Source organism: Megalobrama amblycephala, linkage group LG18 (genome assembly GCF_018812025.1).
Source record: "Megalobrama amblycephala isolate DHTTF-2021 linkage group LG18, ASM1881202v1, whole genome shotgun sequence".
Classification (NCBI taxonomy): Eukaryota; Metazoa; Chordata; class Actinopteri; order Cypriniformes; family Xenocyprididae; genus Megalobrama; species Megalobrama amblycephala.
This window is the reverse complement of record NC_063061.1, coordinates 28,533,601-28,557,790: the sequence shown is the minus strand read 5'-3', so window position 1 is coordinate 28,557,790 and position 24,190 is coordinate 28,533,601. Positions and strand designations below refer to the sequence as shown.

Sequence of the window (24,190 nt, the reverse complement as noted above, 5' to 3'; positions counted from 1 at the left end):
TCTGGTTTTTTTTAACAAATCACACCTTGAGTACATATACATTTTTGGGAAAATAATTAAATTAATTTTGTTTGTTTATGATAATTTTTGTTTATAATGTCATGTTATTCCCCCCAAATGCATTGCCATTACATCTTCTTTTACAACCTACACTTTTTTGACTACTTTGAATTTATTTACAGAAGAAAATCAAGAAAATGCTTATTATTTTATGAATGCTTTGAGATAAATGGATAAAAATAAAGTAATATTTTATATACACTGTAAAAAAGAATTGTTGGTTTAACTTAAAAAAAAATTGAGTTACCTGGTTGCTTTAAAAATTTGAGTTAATATAATGAAGACGGTTGGTTCAAACAACAGAAACTCAAAATATTATGTTATCTGAACCACATAATTTTCTAAGATGATTTGACAAAAGAAAAAAACTTTTTTTTTTTTTTTTTTTACAGTGTAATGAAAATATAAAATTTTTTGATGAATTGTATGTACTTGATCTTGTCATATTGGTTGAATGAATAGTTAGGTTAAACTAACAAAAAAAAAAAAAATCGCTAAACTTACTCAAATTAAATGTTGAAACTTGGAGCGTATTGTTTTTTCATAATGTAAAAACACTTTTACACTACAATCACATATCGATAGAGCAGATCACAGTTTATTCCAAGGCCTCTAGGTTGGCGAACACATTTAGGTCATTATGTCATTATTGCATACCAAATTTACACGTCAGTAACACTAAACAACCTGAAGAACAAAACCGAAGGCCTAACTCACAGCTAAACATTTGAACCACAAAGTCAAACCGTTGGTTTTTTTCACAAGCACAACATTTCTCAACTCATTTAACAAGCCAATGTGCTCGTTTTCCACTCCACGTTCTAGATAAACTGCACTAATGAAGTTTTTGAGTGTGTGGGACTCAGGAGCCTGAAGCTCAGGGGGGCTTGTGTGGGAGTTTTGAGCTGAAGCGTTTAAGATCTTGTTCATTGGTGAGGAGGGCTGAAGGGGCTCATGGGACGTGGAGGGGTCGTGAAGAGGGGAGGATGTGGGAGACGCACATGCCTTGGAGGTCGAGGGTACGACAAAGACAGAGGGAGCCGAACCACACGATTCTTTGAAAACAGGAGATCTCAGGGGGCTTGAGAGAACGCTTCAATGCGACTGTCGACGAGCTTGTGTCGACGGAGGGCTTTCAACTCTGCGGTTACAAATGCTTAGGAAAAAAGTTCATAGTTCTGAAGTATAAACACTGTGTGAGAAGATACAGGTGTTAGATCCACAATTTAATATGCATTAAAGTGCATTTGAAGATCAACACATAATCATTAGAATTAGAAATCCTACATGCAAATTAAAGTACACATGAAATCAAAATCGACCCTATTTACTTTGTTAGTGCATATTACTAGTCTTGTGGTGAACAATTAATCCGTGCAAGTTAAAACACAGAAAAAAATTTTTTTTGTTGTGGTAATCTTTAATCAAAATCTGAAAAGTTACTTCCGGTCTGGAATGGCGTTCCTTCTCTGATAATGTCAGTTTGACGGCTTGGGTTGAAAACGCGTAAACCACTCCCTGCAACCGTGTGTCTGCTATGAGCGAGAGATGGAGAGGAGGAGCGCTAAAGTAAAACTCTGCCCTCTATAGAGTGCCCCAGGGATGACGCGTTTTTGTAGGCCAACCCGGAAGTTAGCGGCGCACGGGTTCCCTCGGTTGAAAGCCTATGCATTTTTCCCATAGACTTTTGGAAAATCGCAGAAAATAAGCTCTGTGTTTAACAAAGGGTTTTGACACTTACACGTTTTGTCTGTCAAGATAATCTTTACAATTGAACACAACATTTATAGATTTTGAAGCCTAAATAAAGTCGTCAGATATAAAAGGCTAACATTAGGCTATAAACGGACTACAGCACACCATGGTCGCGGATCAACGTCGTCACCACAAAGCGTCCTCAAACTTTATTTAGAAAACAACTCTATTTAAAAACATGCTCACTGATTATGATCTGCGCTGTGTATGAATACTTATCCACTTTTTCATGAGAAATGTTGTCCAAATGTCCCGTTTTTAATGATGACGTCTAAAGTCCCCGCCAAAGGAAGTAGTCCCTTTTAGCAATTTGTTAGCAACCGCCGATTTTAAGACACAGTAAAAGTTTAAAAAATCACAAGTGGGTTATAACTGGTGTGTTTTATGTCATAGATCAAAACGTGAAAGTATTTAGAGGCTTTGTTAACCACAGACCTTATTTCAGGCGATTTAGCAAAAACCCATTCAAAAAACCCATAGACTTTACGCCGTTGGAACCGGAAGTCCAAAAATGCTAACTCGCTTCCAGGTTTTGCCTACAAAAATGCGTCATCCCTGAGGCACTCTATTCAATATTCCATTTCACTTGGAAATACGTCACAACACTGGAGAAAAGTCGTTTGCAACTTCCAGTTCACGCGGACTTTAAAGTGATAGTTCAAACAAAAATGAAAATTCTGTCATCGTTTACTCACAATCACGTCGTTCCATGTACACCACCAGTCAAAAGTTTGGAATAGTTAAGATTCTTATGTTTTTGAAAGAAGTCTCTTATGCAGAAACATAGTAAAATCAAATTAGTTCAATCAAATGAACTTTTATGAGTATTTAGAACTTTCTTTTTCTTTTGAGTTCACGAAACTGACACATTTTAAGTATTATGAATTTTTTCATTGTTTTGAGTTTTATGAACTTGTTTCTTTTAATTTAGACAAAATTAAATTTTCCTGAAACTGGGATGGGATTTCTATTTCCCAGCATGCTTTGCCATGACACTTGAAAGGTAGAATAAATGCTAAAATTAAAGCAGAACTAAGAAAACTATTTATGAAGGTAAAAAAAGTTACTAAGTCCTTACGATGGTTAATTGACTTGTGGTGTGTTTGAGGCGAGCACTAACCCCTTCTGGCACGTCTACGCCAGAATACAGCACTTGCAACTTGAGCTGCACCGACCCGAAACAATCTCGCCTCATGTTCACGTTCACGCAAGAGTGACAAAATGCTTTACGGTAATTCAAAAACAATGTATATATTATGTCTTTATAAGACAATTTCGAAAATTACCCACCTCCATCGAGTGTACTGTATTTGCAAATTACCCACCTCCTCTTTCTTGTACTGTATTTGCAAAACTACTGCGCTGGTGAGCGTTGTAGTCGTTGTAGTCCAGAGCTGCGCTTGGAGTATTTATGACAGTGTCATTCACTGAAGGAAACTGTAGGGGGAGCTTCGCGAATCTTGCTTAGTTCTGCTTTAAGTGTTTTATAATATATTTTTATGCGAGATTAATGTTAAATGGAGGATTTAGTAGTGTTTAATAGTGGGGGGTGGGGGGGGGGGTGACAAGTGGAGCATGGGCTTAGATTGAGAACAGGTATTTCAGAAATAGTCTATATTTCCGTACTCTTTCAGCAATTGCTATGCTACTGTTATCAAAGCATTGTGTGACCAATTAACATTTGCTGAATTAGCTACTTATAGCTATATACATCTCTACTACTTAAAATATAATTTAAGATGTTGGCGCTGGTAGCCTCGTGGGCAGCGCACTGACATAGAGCGTCATTTTGTTTCGGGCAACCAGAGTTTGAGTCCCGGCTCGCAGACTTTTCTTATACTTTTGATATACTTTTAATATATGAAACAACTTACTTAAAAAAAATTAAGTTAAGAGCAATTAAAATGTATGAATCCAAAATTGAAATATGCCAGTTTTGCTTACTTGAACTTTGAATTACTTAACTCAAAATATTTGATGTAACTGATTTAATTTTTTTTTTCGGGTTTACAGTGTATATGCAATTTAAAATAACTGTTTTCTGTTTTAATATATTTTAAAGTGTAATTTATTCCTGAATTTTCAGCATCATTACTCCAGTCTTTAGTGTCACATGATCCTTCAAAAATCAATCTAACTTTATTAAATATCATTTGTGCTTATGCATATTCAAATTGACTGTATTTTATGATGCTTTTTTATTGTCATATTGGAGTTTACCAGCCCAGATCCCAACCTACGATTGGAACGACATGAGCGTTTGCTAATGTATTTTCCAAGTATCATTTCCTCTGAAACACATTCAAAATGTTCCCTAAAAAAGTAAGAAAGTTCTCTAAAACCAAGAATTGCTGAGAATTGTTTAATGGAGCCATTGGATATCAGATATGCAGCACAACCACTTTTCTTGATTGTTATATTTGTCTGAAGTCTCAAAAAGGGAAATGCAGCTCTATGCAAGAAAGAGGTCAACAGAGTAGCAGTCGTGTCCTCATTCAACTCCTGCACCTGTTAGACCTGCAAACAAAAAATATTCCTGTATGCTACTGCTGCATCAAATGAGGCTGATGTTACATTACTGTTTCGCACACACAGAAATGCAACAAAACAAAGGATTGCAGCTCTTCTGATACAGGGAAACGTTTAAGATATGCAAATCTGACCTCTATTCAGACAAACTCTTCATTTTACTCTCGACGTTCATTATTGACATCTTTCTTGAGAGTCGGAGTCTGAAAGGCATTTCAAGGCTGATCCAGATACAGTGTACATGGAGGCAATCAGCACCCCCTTGAGGCTAAAAGTGGAAATGCTTCTATTAAGTCATGAACATACGAAAAGGTTCATGTATGAGATTTTTAGAAAACACTCAACAATAAATACTAAATCTATGCTGATATAAACAGTGAGAGGGATTTATTTGATGAAAAGCATGAAGCAAGTTGAAGGATACATGGGTGGATGGCTCATGTAGTGTGTTTTTGCATTACACCACAAGGTATAAAATTTTTACTGATTTCTCCAAGAGAGAAGTGCAGCTCTAGAGACATCCTATATACTCTGTAGTCCTGAGCATTCAAAGGAATAGTTCATCCTAGAATGACCATTTTCACACCGTTTTCTCACCCTCATGTCATTCCAAACTTGTATGACTTCCTTTATTCTGTGGAACACAAAAGGAGATAATGTTCACACTGCTCTTTTCCACACTGTGAAAGTGGATTAATGCTGCAGAACTCTTAAATATGTGGAATAATTTTCAATATTTTCAGTGAATATCAACAAATTTTTCTCTGTACTTCACAAAAACTCAGAATATAGTGTGCAAGTTGTATTGACTACATATGTTTGGAGACTGACAGCTTCCATTCCATTGCACTGGCAAAATGTAGCATGAACATTCTTCAAAACATCTACTTTTGTGTTCCAATGAAAAAATAAAGTAATTTGGGTTTAAAATGAAATGAGGTTGAGTAAATGATGACAAAATTTTCATTTTTTGATCCTTTAAAAAGGAATTGAGAGTTTCTGTATGGGGAAAAAAAGGCCTTTAGAGTTCTTCAGAGAGCATAAAAAGTGAGATGGGTCCAGGAGATTTCAGTGCTCTTCTGAGGTCCCGTGCAGTTTTATTAATTAACAATACTGACAAACCATCAACGAAAAGTCTTTAAAAAACACCAAGAATTGTCTCATCCCAGAGCCTTTCCTCCTCTGTCCTGTTGTCTTCTTGATTAATCTTCTCTTTTCCTTTTTTCTTCTCTTTTTTGTGTTTTTGTTTGCCATCTTTTGTTTCTGTCCTTTCCTCCCCATGTTCCTCCATCCTTCCATGTGCTTCCTCATTTTGCACTTCAACCTCTTGTTTCTCCAAGAGCTCCTCTTTTCGTCTCTTGTCATGATGTCCATCCCTGTGCCTCCTGCTTTTCTTGCTTTGTCTCCTTTTACTTCTGCTTTCCTCGTCTTCACTAGAGCTTCTGTCTCTTTTTCTTCTCTCCTTCCATTTCTTATTTCTATCATCTTCTCCTTCTACACTTCCTCTCCTGTCTCCCTTCCGCCTCTTTTTCCTTTCCCCTCGTTCCGCCACTCCTTCCCTTCCTCTCTTTTCCATATCAGACCCATCCTCCTGATCTCTTTTGCTCTTTCCATGCTTTCTCATCTTTCTCTTCCGTCTCCTCCTCTCTCTGCTGTCGTAACTGCTGCTGCTGTCACTACTGCTGCTAGTGTAGGAGGAGGAGCCTGAGAATGAGGAGGAGCTAAATGACTCAGGGCTCCTCCCCTTTTTATATAGTTGACCAGGTATGAATGGAGGACGGGAATGTGGTATATATCCCGGCTGATAGGGTGGGACAGGACCAGTCACCCCGAAGCCAAACTTAGTGACCTGAGACTGGAATTGTGGGTGCCAGTGAGGTGGAGTGAAACCAGGAGGCGGAAAACGTGGCATCAACTGGCCAGGATGGGGCATCAACTGGACAGGATGAGGAATCTCTTCTGCTGTCAGTGGACCTTCTGTTGCACTCTCATCCAGAACCTTGCTTGCTTGTCCCACAGTGCCCAGCCCTGCTTTGGGCTCCAGTCCCCGGGCCTTCTGCACCTGGATGTAGTCAGCCAGCTCATCCTGGAAGGAGTCATACACTTTCTTCTGAGATTTGCACAGCTCAATAACTTTCTTCTCTCTAAGTACCGGGAAGAATGAAAAAGAATGAAGTCAATTTCACTGATTCAGATGGCTGATAACAAGCAGATTAAGATTAAACTATCAATCAACCAATATGGGTTTGCCAATAGTGTACGCAAATAAGTAAAATGCAGAAGTAATAGCAATATGTATGAACATTTGAAAGAAAATTAACTTACATTTTCTTAAAGTCAAAAGTGAATTCGTCCATTTGCAACACATTTTATTTCAATAACCTTACGTTTTTACATTTCTATATATGAAGTAAGGCTGGGTGATATGGCCAAAAATATTATCACAATATCTTTTTCCACATCATATGATATTGATATTTAACACAATATTCATTTATCATTAATGGTGAAGGAAATGCTTTCCACATATTTGTTAGACATTGAAAATGAATGTAAACATGTAAAATTGTTTGTTCACAATTTAACCCCACAGAATAGCTATTTTTAAATTTATTTTTCCCTATATTCTGTGTTTTTTTAGGATTCTGTGTCTTATGATTTAATACAAATGTATATAAACTTTAAAGGGTTAGTTCACCCAAAAATGAAAATTCTGTCATTTATTACTCACCCTCATTCCGTTCCACACCCGTAAGACCTTCGTTAATCTTCAGAACACAAATTAAGATATTTTATTTGAAATCCGATGGCTCCGTGAGGCCTCCATAGGGAGCAATGGACACTTCCTCTCTCAAGATCCATAAAGGTACTAAAAACATATTGAAATCAGTTCATGTGAGTGCAGTGGTTCAATATTAATATTATAAAGCATCGAGAATATTTTTGGTGCGGCAAAAAAACAAACTAACGACTTATTTAGTGATGGGTGATTTCAAAACGCTGCTTCAGGGAGCATCGGAGCATAAATGAATCAGTGTGTCGAATCATGATTCAAATCACGTGTCAAACTTCAAACGGCTGAAATCACGTGACTTTGGCACTCTGAACAGCAGATTCGATACACTGATTCATTTGTGCTCCGAATCTTTCCGAAGCAGTGTTTTGAAATCGGCCATCACTAAATAAGTCGTTATTTTGTTTTTTTGGTGCACCAAAAATATTCTTGTAGCTTTATAATATTAATATTGAGCCACTGTACTCACATGAACTGATTTAAATATGTTTTTAGTAACTTTATGGATCTTGAGAGAGGAAATGTCATTGCTCCCTATGGAGGCCTCACGGAGCTATCGGATTTCAACTAAAATATCTTAATTTGTGTTCTGAAGATTAACGAAGGTCTTACGGATGTGGAACGGCATGAGGGTGAGTAATAAATGACAGAATTTTCATTTTTGGGTGAACTAACCCTTTAACAATTTAATCAAGCTTTTAAAATGTAATCAAATGAAAATATAACAATTAATTTACAACAAAAAAACATTGCATTTTTATCTTTTGTCAAATAAATAAGATGCTGAACAACAGAACTGTGTTCTGTGTTCAACAGGCATGTGTTCATGCCGTCATATATTGAGACAGCAGACGCTGAAAACATGGTGAGCGAATATGTATCAGACGAATCTACAGCACTCATTCACACAGAGAAACGCAGAAATCACTTATTAGCAACATACACTGACTGGCTGTTGTTTATTTCTGCTGTGAGATAGGCTGTTCCATATTCAGTAAAAAATATCCAGAGCTTATCGTCGTCATCGATGCAAATTTTACTGCAATCTTGATATGATATTGTTTATCGCCCAGCCCTACTATGAAGGTGTATTTAGAGAGTAAGTTAGATCAATTCTGATTTCATTTTTACTTTAAAATATTTGAAAGCAGACAGTATTCACTTGGAAGTTCATTCATGAAGCATTCAAAAATGTAAAATATTGGCTGACTAATCAGCCTGGCCGATATATCGACCTATCGCTAATGAAAACTAAGGTTCAGAGCCCCGTCCACACAGAGACACATTTAGCTGTATACGTAAAAATTTTGTATCGCATCGCTGTTTCGTCCAGACGGATCCGGCATTTTGGGAGCCTGAAACGGCTATTTTCGTGTGTACAGCCAATCCATATATTTTGTGAAACGATGATGTCATCACCCCACGTCTCGACTCTAATCAGACATCGCTACGTCACGTAACAGCAACAACAATAGCGAACTACATGCTTGTGTTCGTGCTGCAGAAGCTACTGGGCCAACTAACTTTATTAAAATAAAGCTTTATTACTAAGCTTTACTAAAGTTTGTATACAGCGCACAAGATTATTCTACGTTTCTACGTTTTTAGTGTATCTCTGTGGCAGAATTACAGTGCCACATACTGGTCTGGCATGTATACTTCATCGTTTTGAGCTGGTTTCAGTGGTTACGTGTGTAAGCAGATATTTCTTGAGATGATGCAGTATTTATGGAATTTTTTTTTTTAGAGCGAGGAAGAAAAAAAAGATTAGGGAAAGCACTGGCTTCGTGTGGATGTGGCCTCAGTCTCCTTAAACAAGGTACAAACCCTAGTAGTACTGACACAATAAGGCATAAGATGAAATAACTAATAAGAGTAATGTCACTCACTTGACGAAGTGTTTGTTACCCTGCATGTGTGCCTGGTACATCTCTATTGAGCTGAGCGTCAGACAGCAAATCGGACAAGTCAGGGAGCTCACTGTAGTGTGTAGTGAGAGGAAAACAAAATAGTACAAGAAATAGGGTTTAACATTTATTAATTTTAATATTAATTAATTTGGTTGATGTAGATGTATTTTAATGCATACCATGTTCTGACTGTTCCCCCATCTGGTCCAGCATTTCAAGTCGGGACTGGTTCCGCTGATGTTTCCGGCCGCTGTAGTGCTGCTGAGCAACCAGAGGGTTGTTGAAGGAAGCGCTGCACAGAGCACAGTACTTGTTGGGATCATTGAGGTCAACCTCTTGATCGACCAAACCAGAAGTGTCGCTCTGCTCCTGACTGATTGGATTTTGCACAGTATTCACTGATGGGAGGGCAACAGGAGATGTGGATTCTACGACGGGCGCTGAAAGTAGAATAATTTAAAAGGCGTTTATGAGAGGTTTTGCTCACAATGGTGAAGAGCCAAATTCAACAGATCCCAGTTTGATTTTACTTACCTCCAGGTGGTGGAGGATTGGTTTTTCTCATGTTCTTGGCATGAACTTTGCCCTCGTAGTGCGACTTGGCCACAGTGGGAGAGCTGAACACCATGCTGCATAGCTCGCAGAACTTTTCTGCAGACAGACCTCTCTGTAACAAAAACGAACACAAAATGAATAATCTATTGTCAGCCTTAAGTTACAACTGGCATAATTCTAATAAACATACTTTTGTATAGAGAAACATGCTGTTTTGACTATTATTCTCTCAGATTTAACTATAACAAACAGGTTAGCTTACATAGCTTTCCTTTTTGAAGTGGTGAATGAAGTTTGAGGATATATAGGTCATATCCGATATCCTTTGCCAATTATTATGCACACAACAAATCTCCATTTATAAATGTGGTCAATTTCAAAGTGTTTATATCCAAAAGAAACAATCTTGGGAGATTTTCTTTTACCCTCTGTACTTACCGAGCTGTATTTTTTTCTGTGCTCGTGCAGCGTCACACAATCGCACAGACTCTCATAACTGGTGTCGGTGGTTCCGTTTGTTCATCAATTGATGTTACGATGATATATATAAAAATAATGTAATTACTTTATAAAGTCATTCTCTAGTCATACAGTTCAAGTAAAGTCTCGAGTTTTTGTCTTCAAGTCAAAATCAAGTCATTTTCTTTATTTAGTCATTCAATTTGCGACTTGAGTCAGATTCAAGTCATGTGACTCGAGACCCCCGCCTCTGCTTAAAAATTCACTTCAGAATTAAAATTTCCTAAAAATGTATTCACCCTCATGTCATTCAAGATGTTTAAGTCTTTCTTTCTTCAGTTGAAAAGAAATTAAGGTTTCTGTGGAAAACATTCCAGGATTTTTCTCCATATAGTGGACTTCAACAGTTACCAATGGGTTGAAGGTCCAACTTTAAGTTTCAGTGCAGCTTCAAAGGACTCTACATGATCCCAGACGAGGAATAAGGGTCTTATCTAGTGAAACGATCAGTAATAAATAAAAATAAATAAATAATAATAATTATATACTTTTCAACCACAAATGCTCATATTTTACTGCTCTGCGATGCGCCACATATTACGTAATCATGTTGGAAAGGTCATGCATGACATAGGCGGAAGTACCGATCCAGTGTTTACAATGCGAACGTGCAAAGATTAAGTCAAACCTTTACAAAAACAACAATGGTAAAAAGGGTAAAACAATAATGTCGGATTTTGAAGTTGGAGAAGAAAATGAGATGGAGTTTTTCTAACTTTCTAACGCAATTATGTAAGGCATGGTGCATCGCAGAGCAGTGCAAGATGAGCATTTGTGGTTAAAAAGTATATAATTATTATTTTTTTTAGAAAATGACTGATTGTTTCACTAGACAAGACCCTTATTCCTTGGCTGGGATCATGTAGAGCCCTTTAAAGATGCACTGAAACTGCAATTTGGACCTTCAATCCATTGGTCCCCAGTGAAGTCCACTATATGGAGAAAAATCCTGGAATGTTTTCATCAAAAATCTTAATTTCTTTTCGACTGAAGAAAGAAAGACATAAACCTCTTGGATGACATGGGGGTGAGTAAATTATCAGGAAATTTGAATTCCGAAGTAAACTAATCTTTAAAAACCTTTAAAAGTAATACATGCATATTCTGGGACACTAAATCAATTGAGATTGCGATTCTCTCTCAAACTGATACTGAGCTTAGTTTTTAACAGCAGATGGCGCTCTAGGCTAATTTTTAACCGCATGCTCAAATGCTCAGGATGAAGAGCGCTCGTGCATTCGACTGAGTCTGAGAATGTGTTTGAACCTCAGAATGTTTCTATGATGTAAACAGCCCACTGCAAACATCCTTGTAATTCGATTCAACCATTTCAAACTTTCTGAATGATTATTTTAGGTTCAAGTGGTGTAAGGAATTGGAAGAGTACAGCTGTTTCTAAAGCACGCAGTGCCATCTGCTGTTAAAAACTAAGCTCAGAATCGATTCGAGAGAGAATCCTGATACATTCAGAAAATCTCAGAATTGATCCAGAATCATTTCTGGATTCATGATGCATTGATTTATTGTCCCAGCCCTAATATTCTGTATGATCTGTTACATACCAATAGGCCTCCACATTCTTGGCTCGGCTTTATCATTTTAGCTTTGTTGTTCAGGTACATCCTGACCCTTTGTGCATGCTTTTTCCCCTGGTAGCATAGAAAGCAGTGTTAGAAATATGACAGCAGCCCTGAATTTGAAACAGAGAAACTTGAAACAGAAAAACTTGATTTCACAAACCTCATAATGAGAAATTTTCTGGGACTCGTGAATCAGGGTTGCTTCACACACATGACAGAAGTTATCCATCAACAAGCCTTTGAGAAGATCACTGTCATTCTGAGACCCTGCAGGAAAACCAGACAGTAAATGTGTAAATAATGTACACATTTAAACACGGTTGCTTTAAGGTCTGAAATAATCTCAACATAATTTTGTGCAGGGTAGCATGAATGACGTGATTTGTGTAGACAGGATCCCATTAGCAAATCAGATTTTCATAGAGCATGACATTTATGATTAGAAATAGATTTTAAATACAAAGTGAGACATTCAGTAACACTAGCCACAAAAAAATAGAGAGTACTGTATTGTATCTCTTAGAAATATCAGTATAACTGGCTAAATTGTAATTTAACAAATGATGAGCATGAGCAGAATGAATTTTGTTCATGAATTCATTCTTACATAAATCGTTGGAACCGATCTAAATATGACAAGAATGGTTTTACAGACGATTTACAGAGGAATTCGTTCTGCTCATATTTCATGAATGAGGCCAATTTGTGCGAGCAATATCTACCAGTAATAGTGTATCAGGCTCTTGTGGTCTAAGACTATTTTAACATATTTTTTCAGAATTAAGGATGCATCGATTTTCATGCTATGCTTGACTGATTAATGACCAATTTTAAAATGTTCTATTTTATATATATATATATATAAAACACAGTTAAGGTCCAATAGCTTTAAATGTTACAACTGAATCTAGACACAAGATTATAAAGTAAGAACTAAATTACTGAAACTGATATTTAAAAACGTCCCATAAATGATAATTGTGCACCCCTAAAGAAACAATTTGTGCATGCAGTGGCTTCTTTTGCCATTGTTTTAATGAATGTACTGCTGTAATGTACATATCTCTAAATAAAAGAGTGATGTTCATGTTACTGTAAAATACATCAAACTTACATGAATTCCACGTCCATTATTTGCATAAAATGGTGATTCAATTCACTCAGATAGGCTGTTTGTTCCTGAATGTGTCATTGTACTCTCAGTTCAAACAATTTAGTCACAAATATGTTACAAGATTGTGGATACTAAAATTGCATTTAAAAAAAAATAAATTTTGATTAATGTTTATACTACTGTCTAACAGAAAATATACATTGCTCTATATGTGATACTAGATTTTTTTATTAAACATAATGACATTAGTTAAAAATGGAACTACTGAAAACTAACTAAAACGTTTAAATTTGCACAAACGAACTGTTTTTCAAAACCATTTTCCAGAATAATAATTATAGGCAAAAAAATAAAAAATAATAATAATAACATTAGCTGCCTGGCTAGATTGTTTAATCGTCGAATTAATCGATCTACACGATGTTTTTCTGATTCATTCAACCCACGTTTTATGTCTTATCGTGTATTTTCAGCCGATAATCGACTTAAACACACAAGACTTGTATAAAAAAGGGATTTTTGTGGTGGTTGTTTAAGGTGAATAATGGGTACTAATATTTAGCTTAGCCTAGCTTGTTGGCTCGCTAAGCTTTATTACCACCCATGAATCCATCTCAAACAACTCAAACACAAACATTCGATGCAAATAAACTCCATATGACTGCATTTTTGAAGTTTTTGAAGGGTTTCAACTGATAGACTCACCTTCTTCAACCTGAGAAATATTGGTGTTAGTGTTTTGTACTGTTTCTGGATTGATATCGTCTGTATTTTTGATATTGTCTGTTTCCGCACACTGCGGAGAACACGATACACTAGCTTTAAGCTCGGACATTTCTTTAAACCTGGAAATAAATCAAAACTGAAGCAGTTTTAGCTAAAATGCCAGAGCCCTACATGGCAATGTCTAAGATATGAAGGGAGGTGGTGAACGCATGCGCAGTAGGATCACGTTTCTTTACGTGCCAGGAAGCCACTGAATTGAGCAGATGCTTACTGCCACCATCTGGTGTTTTATGTTATTGAAGATTAAATACTTATAATTCAAGCGAATCTGTGTGTTATTAAAATATATAATGATGCACTATGTTCTAGGAAGAAACTATGCAATTATATTAAAACATTACAATGGAATAAGAATAGTTTTTTTAGTTGTAAAATCATAATAAAGTAAAATCAGTAACCTGCCTCTGAAATGAATTCAGCTTGGTGAATTATTAACATTATGATTTATTCCTTCAGTCTGAGAAATAGGTAAAGTGCCATGAATTTCTTATTGTACATTAACTGAAGAAAAATATGAACTGGGCAAAAATAGATAACTACAGTTATGGATCACTGAAGACACTAGAGAGACAGAAAAGACATATATAATTCCTTCAATAAAGTTAATTAGTGTATCACATAAGATTAAGAAATCAAGTGAAATCTGTTAAAATAGTAACAATGTTACTTACAAAACTGTGATGGTATCATAATACAGTGTTCAAATGGTGTATACCATAGTAAAGAAGGATTATCATGTTTATATATTATAGCACTTAGTATTATTAATGTCTTGTCTCATGAATTTAATTTCGTATAACTTTCATATGGTTTGATGCAGCACATCAATCATATCTTTCAGTAACTATTTGTCAGTGGCAATACAAACAAACATCTTTTTTGTTAAAATAGATGCAATATTATCACAGACAGTATACAGGAATGCATTATTCAAGTAAACATGTCTTCTTTGTGGAGCATATTTTAAGATAAGTCTGCCCAAACAGAAAAACAAGACAGAAAATAACAGTATAACAGTGTGCTATGCGACACCTCCATTCCTCCTTTTCCTCCGGATCACTAGGAGAGCCATGTAACAGACGGTGGCAGTGAGGAGGACGGTTAGGAGAATCAACAAACAGATCCATGCCGCAGGACACAAGCCCTTTCTGATCCCGGCAGGTTCCTCTGGTAGAAGGCTGCTTACACTGAGTATATAACCCAGAGCCCAGCCCACAGAGGCCTCACCTGCCTGTAACAGAGTAGAGATTGAAAGTGTGGTGTGGTTTTGCATACTGCACATTCACATAATTAATACATTTTTAACTTTAATCAGCAGCAAACCGGAAAAACGGTTCATCCTGCCAAATTCAGAAGTTAAATTGGTTCTGTGACGTACAAGTATATGAGCACCATGTTGATGAACTCACCTTTTTCTGGAAAGCAACATTTTGGAAGGAATGTTCATCAAAGCTATAACCCCTAAGCATTAGCACTTGTATATACACTGCAACTGCACAATAATCCTTCAGGTATTTTTTCAAGTGGGGGGATTTCCTGGTCATCTATAATGAACAGGAGATATTAATTAGATTTACAGGACTTCAGATATGCAGTGCAATAATGATCTAGAACTACTACTTTTTTTAACTATGGTAGTTATATGTTGGCCAGTCGTATAAAAACTAAAATGAACTTTCTAACATACTAAAACTAACAAACTAACAAAAAAAATGTAAACTACAACCCGAATTCCGGAAATGTTGGATGTTCCGGATGTTTTTTTAATTTGAATAAAATGAAAACTAAAAGACTTTCAAATCACATGAGCCAATATTTTATTCACAATAGAATATAGATAGCATAAATGTTTAAACTGAGAAATTTTACAATTTATGCAAAAAAAATAGCTCATTTCAAATTTGATGCCTGCTACAGGTCTCAAAATAGTTGGGACGGGGGCATGTTTGCCATGGTGTAGCATCTCCTCTTCTTTTCAAAACAGTGTGAAGACGTCTGATCATCGAGGTAATGAGTTTCTGGAGTTTTGGTGTTGAAATTTGGTCCCATTCTTGCCTGATATAGGTTTCCAGCTGCTGAAAAGTTTGTGGTTGTCTTTGACATATTTTTCTCTATAGGTGAAAGATCTGGACCGTAGGCAGACTCTTCTACGACGAAGCCATGCTGTTGTAATAGCTGCAGTATGTGGTTTTGCATGGTCCCGCTGAAATACACAAGGCCTTCCCTGAAATAGACGTCGTCTGGAGGGGAACATATGTTGCTCTAAAACCTTTATATACCTTTCAGCATTTACAGTGCCTTCCAAAACATGCAAGCTACCCCCATACCATCAGAGATGCTGGCTTTTGAACTGAACGCTGATTACACGCTGGAAGGTCTCCCTCCTCTTCAGCCCGGAGGACACGACGTCCGTGATTTCCAAAAAGAATGTCAAATTTGGACTCGTCTGACCATAGAACACTTTTCCACTTTTAAACAGTCCATTTTAAATGAGCCTTAGCCCACAGGACATGACCGCGCTTCTGTACCACATTCACATATGGCTTTCTTTTTGCATGATAGAGCTTTAGTTGGCATCTGCAGATGGCACGGCGGATTGTGTTTACTGACAGTGGTTTCTGGAAGTATTCCTGGGCCCATTTAGTAATGTCATTGACACAATCATGCCAATGAGTGATGGTGTCGTCCGAGGGCCCAAAGACCACGGGCATCCAATAAAGGTCTCGGTCCCTTACGCACAAAGATTTCTCCAGTTTCTCTGAATCCTCTGATGATGTTATGCTCTGTAGATGATGAGACTTGCAAAGACTTTGCAATTTGACGTTGAGGAACATTGTTTTTAAAGTATTCCACAATCTTTTTACGCTCTCTTTCACAGCTCTGCCCATCTTTACATGCCTCTCTAAGACATCCCTTTTATAGCTAATCATGTTACAGACCTGATATCAATTAACTTAATTAAGCTGCTAGGCATTCTCCCAGCTGAATCTTTTCAAAATGTCTTGCTTTTTCAGCCATTTGTTGCCCCCGTGCCAACTTTTTTGAGACCTGTAGCAGGCATCAAACTTGAAATATCCACCTTTAGTGGATAAAAGTGTAAAATTTCTCTGTTTAAACATTTGTTATGTTATCTATGTTCTATTGTGAATAAAATATTGGCTCATGTGATTTGAAAGATTTATTGGCAAATTGTGCTAGTCTCACTCTCACACACATGCACACACACAAATTATACCTCTTCTATGGTCATACTGCACACAGCCTGTGTAGCCTCCTCTAGCTGAGCAGAGGTGCTGATCTTTATCCCTGTACTTTGCTGGAGATAACTGTGAGTGAAGAAATAGGCAGAGAAGGCCTGAAAGAAAGAGAAATGCATAAGATGCTATTCTTGCTACTCATATGATCCATTGTGGGCATTTCTGGGCCCCTCACCATGAAGCCCCCGCTGATGTTGGGCTGGAAAACTCCATTAAAGGAACACTGAGAAAAGGGGCAGAAGTGGAAGTAAAATATTTCAGAAGTGTTGCCAAGGCAGCTTTGGTAGTCCCCGGTGCCTTGCACTCTGATCCATGAATGAGGGTCATAAGTTTTGGGTCTCCTTGACACTACACAAGGCGAGTCAAACACTTCCTCCAGCTTGAAGACGTCAGTGAAGTCAGATGGGTAACAGGGATGGTACACTTTGCTAGTATTACCCTGTGACTGAAATGAACACATACTATGTACACTGATTTACTCACAGGACAAAAATAATTTGTTTATCACCAATACAAAAAATAGTGTCTACTTATATATATTGCAGTATCATTTGGTTTGTGATGCATCATACCGTAACCAGGTAGGCCAGGATCATGCGCAGAGCCTCTTCTTTACCATAACACAGGTAACTATGTGTGTAGAGGGAATACTCTTGCCCATAGAGACGCAAGGTCATATGGTTTCTCTCATTTTCAACTGTCTCTGGGGTCTCAAAGGTGATCTGTGTGGACGCCCCACCTAAATCCAGCGCTCCGACTGTCTTTCTGCCAGGGTTAAGCCACCGGCCCACATAGCCATACTACATAGTGTAGAAATGAACAGACAAAGACAGAAAATGGCCACTAGATGGCCCAAGTAGTTAAGAAACTAGTAAGAATACTATAAATCAAAACACTAACTTAATATTTAGAAGTCTGTTATTAAAAGAAGTGACAAAGCTTAAGTATAATTCATATGGTCTGTTTCACTGACAAGAAAAGATCATACTCTAACAGTATCAAAGAACCTTTATGAAGTTTTCCAGGAGGTAGTTCACAGTGACCCAACCGTAAACCCCCTCTTCTTGACCACTCAAAATTACTGCTCCTTGAAAGCTGAATGGAAAGGATTTGATTTTTTGTTTGACTTCTTGAAGAACCTGAGATGCTCTGTCAGGATTGGTAATTCTGGAGAAAGTAAAACACAGTGAAAAAAATCACTCGGGCAGACCACAAATATTATTACATATAAATATTTACAGCCAAAACATAGTCTAAATTGGTCCCCAAAGGTTTATGGATACTTAAGCCACTAAATTTCTGTCATGTTAACTCTCTGAGTGTTTGACATGGTAATGGATACGACAATGTTAATATGTTTGGTCTTGGCAGAATGGATCTGAAAAATGTTTTATATGGAAGAATATATATTGTAGATAAATCAGATTTTACCCTTCACATTTTATTGAAGCTTTGTGTCTGAAACTATATTGAAATATTTCAGAGCCAAATGAAATCCATTTCTCTGGACATCAAGGGTTGAGCTTGACCTAGTCCTGCACCACCTCTGTGGATCTAATGGGTGGAGGGACAGAGTTATGAGTAGAGTTAGGGTGTGGTTTGACCTTAGCTTCACCTATTACACCCAAATTACATCCAAGAGAGGAAGGTGGACTTCACGCTCCACCCATGGTTCTGCAGTGAGCAGCCTCTCAAATATCTCAAAATATTACCATTAATCTTCCTGAAAAATGTACATTATTTCACATTCTAAATTTTTTTTTTATTTTTCTTCCCAAGTCCTGCATTGAGCCTTTTGGGTCATTTCTTTGGGTTATTTTTCCAGTGTTTGGGTAGTTTTTGTGTTACCCAGCTCCTGGGTCAGACATAACAACCCAGTGTTTGGGTAGTTTTTGTGTTATGCAGATGCTGGGTCAGACATAACAACCCAGTGTTTGGGTAGTTTTTGTTTTACCCAGCTCCTGGGTCAGACATAACAACCCAGTGTTTGGGTAGTTTTTGTTTTACCCAGCTCCTGGGTCAGACATAACAACCCAGTGTTTGGGTAGTTTTTGTTTTACCCAGCTCCTGGGTCAGACATAACAACCCAGTGTTTGGGTAGTTTTTGTGTTACGCAGATGCTGAGTCAGATATAACAACCCAGTGTTTGGGTAGTTTTTGTTTTACCCAGCTCCTGGGTCAGATATAATAACACAGTGTTTGGGTGGTTTTTGTGTTACCCAGATGCTGGGTCAGACGTAACAACCCAGTGTTTGGGTAGTTTTTGTGTTACCCAGATGCTGGGTCAGACTTAACAACCCAGTGTTTGGGTAGTTTTTGTGTTACCCAGATGCTGGGTCAGACGTAACAACCCAGTGTTTGGGTGGTTTTTGTTTTTGGGTGGTTTTTGTTTTTGTTTTTCTCCTGGGTCAGACATAATAACCCAGTGTTTGGGTAGTTTTTGTGTTACCCAGCTCCTGGGTCAGACATAATAACCCAGTGTTTGGGTAGTTTTTGTGTTACCCAGCTCCTGGGTCAGACATAACAACCCAGTGTTTGGGTAGTTTTTGTATTATGCAGATGCTGGGTCAGACATAACAACCCAGTGTTTGGGTAGTTTTTGTTTTACCCAGCTCCTGGGTCAGACATAACAACCCAGTGTTTGGGTAGTTTTTGTTTTACCCAGCTCCTGGGTCAGACATAACAACTCAGTGTTTGGGTAGTTTTTGTGTTACGCAGATGCTGAGTCAGATATAACAACCCAGTGTTTGGGTAGTTTTTGTTTTACCCAGCTCCTGGGTCAGATATAATAACACAGTGTTTGGGTGGTTTTTGTGTTACCCAGATGCTGGGTCAGACGTAACAACCCAGTGTTTGGGTAGTTTTTGTGTTACCCAGATGCTGGGTCAGACGTAACAACCCAGTGTTTGGGTGGTTTTTGTTTTTGGGTGGTTTTTGTTTTTGTTTTTCTCCTGGGTCAGACATAATAACCCAGTGTTTGGGTAGTTTTTGTGTTACCCAGCTCCTGGGTCAGACAATAATAACCCAGTGTTTGGGTAGTTTTTGTGTTACCCAGCTCCTGGGTCAGACGTAATAACCCAGTGTTTGGGTAGTTTTTGTTACCCAGATGCTGGGTCAGACGTAATAACCCAGTGTTTGGGTAGTTTTTGTTACCCAGATGCTGGGTCAGACATAACAACCCAGTGTTTGGGTAGTTTTTGTGTTACCCAGCTCCTGGGTCAGACGTAACAACCCAGTGTTTGGGTAGTTTTTGTGTTACCCAGCTCCTGGGTCAGACGTAATAACCCAGTGTTTGGGTAGATTTTGTGTTACCCAGATCCTGGGTCAGACGTAATAACCCAGTGTTTGGGTAGATTTTGTGTTACCCAGATCCTGGGTCAGACGTAATAACCTAGGCCTAGGGGTTAAATTATTTATCGCGTGCTTTTTGCGACCTCTTCAGGAGAGAGCAGTACAGATCCGTCAAATTGGTGCATGTCTTCGGTAAAATACAGGATTGTGTACGTTTTATTTTATCTAAAAAATCGTTATTGTTCTGTATATCGTTTAATTTTATGCAAAGCAACATACAGGGCCGCGATGTGACTCACCTAAACGTGTGTCGCATCGGTCTTTTAATGCCTGATACCTTTCATACTTTTTTGATTTTATTCAAAAAGATACAGAATATGTTCCCTGCACACTGATTGTTATGGACAGGTTATGGAGCCAGTCACAGCATTTTTCGGCTACGAGTGAAACGCAGGCGGCGGTCTGAAGTTAGCAGTTCCTCCGCCGAACGCGAGCCATCTTCGGCACGAGATCCAGCGCCGTTACGGTGGAAACAGGACAACAGGGACTGGTCGATTACTCTTGAATTTCTTCTAAAAAATTTTTACTTCTAATATTTGTTAAATGAGCTTAAATGTAGGCAATATGTATTAAAACGATATAAAATATATGCTATACTATAAAATATGATCGGAAATAAAGGAATTATCATGTAAACCAGTGGCTGCGTGGAGTATTTAAAAAAAGTTTAGAGGATTTAAATGAATCCGTAAACATTAATTCATGTATGAAGAAAAAATAAGCTAGTATTATAAATGAATCAACCCAATGCTGGGTTAAATAAACAACCCAATTTGCTGGGTAAAATTAATCCAACATGTGTTCTGTCCTATATTTACCCAGCAATTGGGTTGTTTTTAACCCAGTGTTTTTTAGAGTGCAGCAACATTACCTTTAGTTTTGACATCCAGAAACTGTCTTTAAAAACTTTATTTTTATGTATGCATAAAAACATTCAAAACATCATGTAGCAACATAAGAAGAAAAAACACACTAACTCCAGAAGTCTCATGCCAGCAGTAGCTCCCAGATATACAGGGGTGCGGTGATGTCTATTTGGGGGAATGTCCCGCATGGCTTGCTTCAAGCATGCCTCGAGGCTGCGGCCTGCTGCACCCCGCTGACCAGCATAAGCTGAGATTCCTCCTCCTGCACCAAAGAAACACAAGACACATATTTATTTATTTACTATTATACAAATAACTTAAATAGTAGCTAAACAATAGAGAAAATCTTAAAGAAACATATAAGAGCACAGAGTGAAAAAGTTTCATATGCCTGAAAATATATTGTCGATAGTCTTTGCATCTGAAACTGTTAAAATATCTTGAAACATAACATGCATATTTGTGCTTTTGTGTTTGATTTAGATATTTATCTGTATGGCAAATATTTTCACCATTAATCTGCCCATAAATTTAAAGAATTTCAGCAAATCCTTTGACCTTTGACATGACACTCGCTATGCTGGGCGACCACGCCTGTGCCATTTAACTTGTCCGCTGGCCATCTGTAGGTGTACAAGGCTGTATGTGAGGAGCCAGCATCCAGCACAATCCCATACTGCAATGGGAGAAAGAAAGAGCCCAAAAAAATTTAAAAATCCATGTTCACTTTGCTTTTTTAAATGTGATTAGAATGTATTGTCATAACAAATGTTCTGACTGTGATTTTTTCACAGAAGCCACTATATTTTGAGATAGCCAGCATATTTACAGTACAATAACTAATAAGATTTTGTACATAATGTGTTTCCGTGACCCGTCACACATTTATTTACCCACAGTTCCCAGAGGTTTACATGTACCTGGTGACCGATGACGGCGCACTCCTGGAGATGCAATTCCCAGAACAATCTGATATAACAAACTGTTCTGAGTGTGCATCTTCATTTGTTCCAGGGTTCACAATAGGAAGAAACAAAATGACTTTTATCAATGTTTACCATGTGAAGGCTATCTCCCCATCCCCATGCCTACAAAACTGACTAAATACACTGTATCTGGTTATAATGTAAGTTCAGACTTGTACTTGGGGTTCAAGATCTGGCTTTCAGATTTGATGTTGCTGCCTATGACCCAGAGATTATATATGAATTCCTATCTGAGGGTGAATGTGAAAGTATATACATAGGTAAAGTACTATTCAGAACTACTTTGAGAGGAAAAAAAAAACCCATTATACAACTAGCACGGCATATTAGTGTGTGCTCAAAACAACACATTCCTAATTTGTATAATTTGCCAAAATAATGCCCCCCTCTAATCAAGATAAACTGCATAAACATGCAAGTTAGCTTAAGGAAGGAAGGAAGGAAGGAAGGAGATAAGAAAGAAAGAAAGAAAGAAAATGTTTTAAATGTTTAATTTTCAAGAAATTACAAGTAATAATATTTACCATGTACTGCGGAGGCTCTCTCAGTTCATGTAAAGGTACAGTTAGGAGTAGAATAGACACAATTCCAAACAGAAGGAGCGTTCCTGAGGCAACAAACTTAACAAACAGTTTATCCATCAGTAGAGTTGGGGTCTGCCTGGTGCAATTCTGATGGTGAAGGAGGAAGGGCAACCCCTCCACCCAGCCCTTTCCTTCACAAGAGTACATTCTTCTCTATAATCCCCACTAATAGAAACAGTTATTGTCAAAGAAACATTGTGTGTGTGTGTGTATATATATATATATATATATATATATGTATATGTATATATGTATATGTGTGTGTGTGTGCACATACTTTATTTTTTCAACCACTCAAAACAAACTGTAGATTAGAGCAGAATCACAGCACGTCCTGCACTAATTATATCTTTTTTATCTTTGTTAAATGAGGAAGTATTCCAAACATTCATAAATGATCTTTTATATCCACTGGTGCAGACTAGAATCTTGAGTCATAGTCATTGTTGTGCAGCAGCAGGGCTAATGTGATGGAGAACAGTTTTATTTACAAGGTTTCTCTTCATTCAGTGTTCACTGCCTCTATTCAACTGACACAGACAACATGTTCTGAATAGGATAATTCCTGCCAAGAGCAGGAGCACTTTGCATTAACAGGCCTACTTTGTATCCACAATGCACTACTCTATGTGTATGAATTTCCTGTTTGGTGTTAAAAGGGAGGATGAAGAAATGTGTGACATCATCTACATTTTGGTGAATTACTGTGCACTAGAATGCATGATTATGACAAAATAGAATGACTAACTTAAGGCCAAACATCCAGATTGTAAATTTAAAGGGATAGTTCACCCAAAAATGAAAATTCTGTCATCATTTACTCACCCTCAAGTACTTCCAAACCTGTATGATTTTCTTTGTTCTGCTGAACACAAAGGAAGATATTTAAAGGAATGTCCGTAACTAAATAAATTTCACCCCCCCATTGACTACCATAGTATTTATTTTTCCTTTTATGGTAGTAAATGGGGGCTAGATCTGTTTGGTGACTGACATTCTTTCGAATATATTCCTTTGTGTTCAGCAAACAAAGAAATTCATGCAGGTTTGGAAGTACTTGAGGGTGAGTAAATGATGACAGAATTTTGGGTGGACTGTCCCTTTAACAAGATGTCAAGAATATGGCAAAGGTTATGTTTTCGTTTTAGTGTTTACAATACAATCTGTTCAATAAAAGCATGTTCTGAATGATATTATGATCTGTGTGCTTGCAATGAGAGCTGAAAACATTTGAAACATTCAAGTTTAAAGATTAACAAGCAGTCAACACAAAGTTTGGAACAAGAACCATTTTATGAACAGTATTTAACTACATTTCAAGTGCCACTAGATAAAGATTAACAATTTGTAATAGATGGAGAATATATATAGTGACTCTGCAAATTTAAATAGGCATAATATTCAAACCTTAGATAGTCATTTATATAAATACAAAACTAAACATTCAGGAGCTGAGTAACCTGACAGTGTGAATAATTTCCTTCATAAATAACAAATACACACAACAGTTTCACACTGAAAACTGTTATTTCAGTTCCTCAAAA

At 37.4% G+C, this 24,190-nt stretch overlaps 1 protein-coding gene across 4 annotated transcripts; it reads right to left on the bottom strand.

Moving 5' to 3' along the window:
• Positions 1–4,163: 4,163 nt before the first annotated feature.
• Positions 4,164–23,502, bottom strand: LOC125252556. Of its 4 annotated transcripts, none has more exons than XM_048165957.1 (15): positions 22,587–23,502; positions 21,635–21,752; positions 21,188–21,338; positions 17,867–18,026; positions 17,432–17,659; positions 17,035–17,298; positions 16,838–16,957; positions 15,012–15,146; positions 14,635–14,833; positions 11,863–11,969; positions 11,685–11,771; positions 9,583–9,715; positions 9,228–9,488; positions 9,028–9,118; positions 4,164–6,488 (listed from the first exon to the last, which is right to left on the bottom strand). In XM_048165957.1, exons 1-15 carry the CDS (start codon positions 22,791–22,793, stop codon positions 5,483–5,485), a joined length of 3,267 nt encoding a protein of 1,088 aa, XP_048021914.1. In that variant the 5' UTR covers positions 22,794–23,502; the 3' UTR covers positions 4,164–5,482. The 4 variants fall into 4 exon arrangements, with proteins under 4 accessions (XP_048021914.1, XP_048021913.1, XP_048021916.1 ...); XM_048165956.1 differs by having other exon boundaries at positions 17,035–17,304; positions 22,587–23,501; XM_048165959.1 differs by lacking the exon at positions 21,635–21,752 and having other exon boundaries at positions 17,035–17,304; positions 22,587–22,709.
• Positions 23,503–24,190: the final 688 nt, after the last annotated feature.